General features: G+C 48.4%; 1 protein-coding gene across 1 annotated transcript; it reads left to right on the top strand.

The window, feature by feature from the left end:
- The first annotated feature begins 1,213 nt into the window (after positions 1-1,213).
- Positions 1,214-3,499, top strand: LOC119271149 (LOB domain-containing protein 4-like). The gene is made up of 2 exons (XM_037553080.1): positions 1,214-1,982; positions 3,260-3,499. The coding sequence occupies exons 1-2, from the start codon at positions 1,228-1,230 to the stop codon at positions 3,315-3,317; spliced, it is 813 nt and encodes a 270-aa protein (XP_037408977.1). The 5' UTR covers positions 1,214-1,227; the 3' UTR covers positions 3,318-3,499.
- The last annotated feature ends 217 nt before the right edge of the window (positions 3,500-3,716 follow it).

Below are 3,716 nucleotides of genomic sequence, written 5' to 3'. Positions count from 1 at the left end.
ACCATTTTTTATCATCGAGCTAGTCTAGTAGAGGCTCACTAGGGACATAGTATTTGCTTATGTATTCACACATATATTTAAATTTCCGGTCAATACAATTCTACTATGAATAATAGCCCTCTATCATGAACAAGGAAATATGATAATAAACAATTTATTATTGCCTCTAGGATATATTTCCAACAATTATTTGTGCTTGACGAATTGATATGGGCCTTGAATTATTCTACTATCTACGATCCATATTACTTGTGCGGTTCAAATGGATGTATGTGGATGGATTGGAGGGAGTAAGAGCACCTACAACCGAACTTCTCAAATTGACCGGGTGAATGCAGGACCACCGACCGGACATGAGAGAGAAGAAAAAAGTTGACCCAATCAAATCCCCGGGGCATCTCCAACACCGACCCGCAAACCTCATGCATGCGTCCGGACCATGTTGTCCAGACAACGAAAGGCATCCAACGTGGGTCTGTATTGGTCCGTGACACGGTCCGGCGCGATTTCTCCCACAAAGCGGAGACAAACGTGGGGAGGGGGGAGGGGGCCTTTGCTGGAGTCCGGACCGATCCCAAGCCCACTTCTGCCCGCCCTGGCCCACCAAAAATCCCTTCCCCATCCCGCACTTGCTTCCCGCCCGACGCTAGCTGCCCGCATTCAATCCGCTATAGAGCGCGCCGCTCCATAATGAATGCGGCTCACGGCGCACACACCCTCTCACTGCCTCCGCCATCGAAGGGGCGCGCCGGCCGAGGGCGTTGCCCGCTGCCCGCCCGACTGAACATGCATGATCCTTGCAAAATCGTCACACCATTGTCAAAACCCCTTTGGATGGAGAAACCAAACGTGAATGACACATGAATTGGTCAAAAAAACAAATTTTGACTTTGTCTCGTAATTGAGTAACACTTGCGTTTTTGGCAAATCAAATGTATAAAAAGGAAATAAAAATCTGTTTTCACACGTTTCTAGCTGATCCTTCTCTTAACTTTGCTTGGATAAGCTGAGCGCGTACGATTTTCAAAAGAAAAAAAAAGTTGAGCACGTACGTGTCTAATGAATCGTTACCAGTCAATATTCTAACTAATTATCTTTCTAAAAAATATTCTAACTAATTATTAAGCTTAGCTCGTGCATGAAGACGACCATCGATCCTATTATCAAGCAGAGCACACAACAAACAAAGCGGAAAAAGTGGTAGGCAACTACGTAGCGGGGGATGCCATGCCGGCGGCGAGGCAGCAGCAACAGCAGCAACAGCAGCCCGCGTGCGCAGCCTGCAAGCACCAGCGGCGGCGGTGCACGGCGGAGTGCCCGCTGGCGCGCTACTTCCCGCACGACCGCCCGGACCTCTTCCGCAGCGCGCACCGCCTCTTTGGCGTCAGCAACATCCTCAAGACGCTCCGCCGCGCTGGCCCCGACCGCGCCCTCCGCGACGACGCCATGCGCGGCCTCGCCTACGAGGCCGCCGCCTGGGACGCCAACCCGGCCGGCGGCTGCCTCCCCGCCATCACCGCTCTCGAGAACCAGCTCCGCCAGGAGTACGGCATCCTCCGCCGCCTCCACGCCCAGATCCGCCACTGCCGCCGCCGACTACAGACTTCCCCTCCCCTCTCCCTGCCGCCGCCCACGGCAGATGTATCTCCGGCGCCGACCGAGGGTAGCAACATGCACTACTTGGACGAGCACAACTCCGCACCAGCATCGTCAGGATTATACGGTAATGACAACGGTGACGACGGCGTCGTTGCTGCGTCGTCGTTACCGTGGACGATGCAGCCGCAGTACTACGGGGGCGCCATTGCTAACATGGGTGGCGCCGTCTCGCAAGAAGAAAACAAGTATCAGTTGTTGCTCGATCACACTGCTACCGCTGGCGGCCATCAGCACGAGTATGACGAGATCTCGCCCTTCTTGGAACTGGAAGGCATCGACGCCGACGACCACCACGACCGCACGCCACATGATGAATCCAACAGGTAGTCATTTTTTCTTCTCCTCCTTGAGTTAATTCCATTCCCCCTTTGCACTGCCACGCCACTGAATTACACCCTTGATTATAATTCTGTATTTCTGTTTAGTTTTATTTTCAACTGCCCATCTAACAAACAATTGCATATTGTTTGCCTCTGAAAGATACTGCCAGCTATCTAATGATCCATCCATCATCAACGGGCCAGTTCTTTTCGGCGATTCTCTTAGAATCGCCCCCCTCTCCAGCTTCTCCCAGAATCGTCACTTCATATTTTTTTACAATCCTATGTAGTTAAGGTCTAATTAGCTAGGATTGTAAAAAACATATGGAGTGGTGATTCTGGGAGAAGCTGGGGAGGGGGTGCGATTCTGGTAGAATCGCCCAAAAAAACTGGCCCAATGTATGCTATGCTAGCCCTTGAGGTGTGTCAATCTTGCACCAATCAGCACGTACGGTGACATTGACGGCGACGTAGATGCATGCACTGTCTGATCGTCGTCTGCATGCACGACTTGTAGAATCTAGCTAGTGTTTGGGTGAATACTATGCATATGTATGCATTGTATCAATGTATGTATGTATGTATTCGTGTGTAATTTTGTTCTCGCGTGCATGTATATATATATTTGTTGCCATGCAAACATGGGACAAGTAAGTATACTTCTATTTTCAACTTCCCATCTAACAAACAATTGCATATTGTTTGCCTCTGAAAGATACCAGCTATCTAATGATCGATCCATCATCGATGTATGCTAGCACATTGGCGGCGACGTAGCTGCATGCGCAGCACAACTGATCATCGTTTGCACGCACGACCTGTAGTAGAATCTAGTATTTGGGTGAATACTATGTATATGTGTGTGTCTATACACGCACACGGTTTTGCTAAAACATATTTAGATGTGCCATTGTATTGCACATTAAAGTCCTATATCGAACATTGATTTTATGCAAAGATTCGTATGGATTTTTTTTCTTTTCATTTTCCTTTCTATGCTTGCTTATGTCACTTAGATGTGCAGTAACTAAGGCACATCTAGATATGCCCTCTATCAATGCATGAATGTACTATGTGCATCTGTAACTTCGTTCTCATGTGTATATACAGTATATTTGTTGCCGGGCAAACATGGGATAAGTAAGTATATTATATTCTCTGAATCATCCATTTCATATCACTAGTACATGCTAACCGCGTTGAGAGCTGGTTTTAATTAGTAGCATGTACTGTTAATGCCACTTGAATATATTCATGTATAATTGATCCCTCATCTGCAGCGCCAACTCATGGAAGAAGATGGAGATTAAACCATCCACGAAGATGGAGCAAAATTAATGATGAGCTGGGAGTAGTAGTTTCGTTTTGAGTATGCAAGAATAGCTTAATTAGAACATGCCGTCTTTTATTTGATAAACTAGTCGTGCTGTGAGGCGTCGTGGTGGCGTCGCTGGCAGATAGACCTGGCACGGTACATGCAACAGTACAACTCTGAAGATGGATTGATGGCAGATGGCTGCGGTGGCCTCATACCCGGCAGGCATCCTGGTTGAGGAGTGCGCCGGACTAGTAGGTGCCCCATTCCCGGCAGGCGTCCTGGTTGGGACCTCAGGTCTTAGATGTTTAGGTTTGGCTGCGATGTCTGTTTGGTATTAGGCCCAGACTATCTGCGCCCCTTCATCAATTGGATATGTGTAGCGACAGTTGTTGCTTAGACGGTGGCTTTAGGCTTGCTGT

Source organism: Triticum dicoccoides, chromosome 3A (genome assembly GCF_002162155.2).
Source record: "Triticum dicoccoides isolate Atlit2015 ecotype Zavitan chromosome 3A, WEW_v2.0, whole genome shotgun sequence".
NCBI lineage: Eukaryota > Viridiplantae > Streptophyta > Magnoliopsida > Poales > Poaceae > Triticum > Triticum dicoccoides.
Note: the sequence above shows the minus strand (reverse complement) of the source record. Positions and strands in the feature narration are given on the sequence as shown.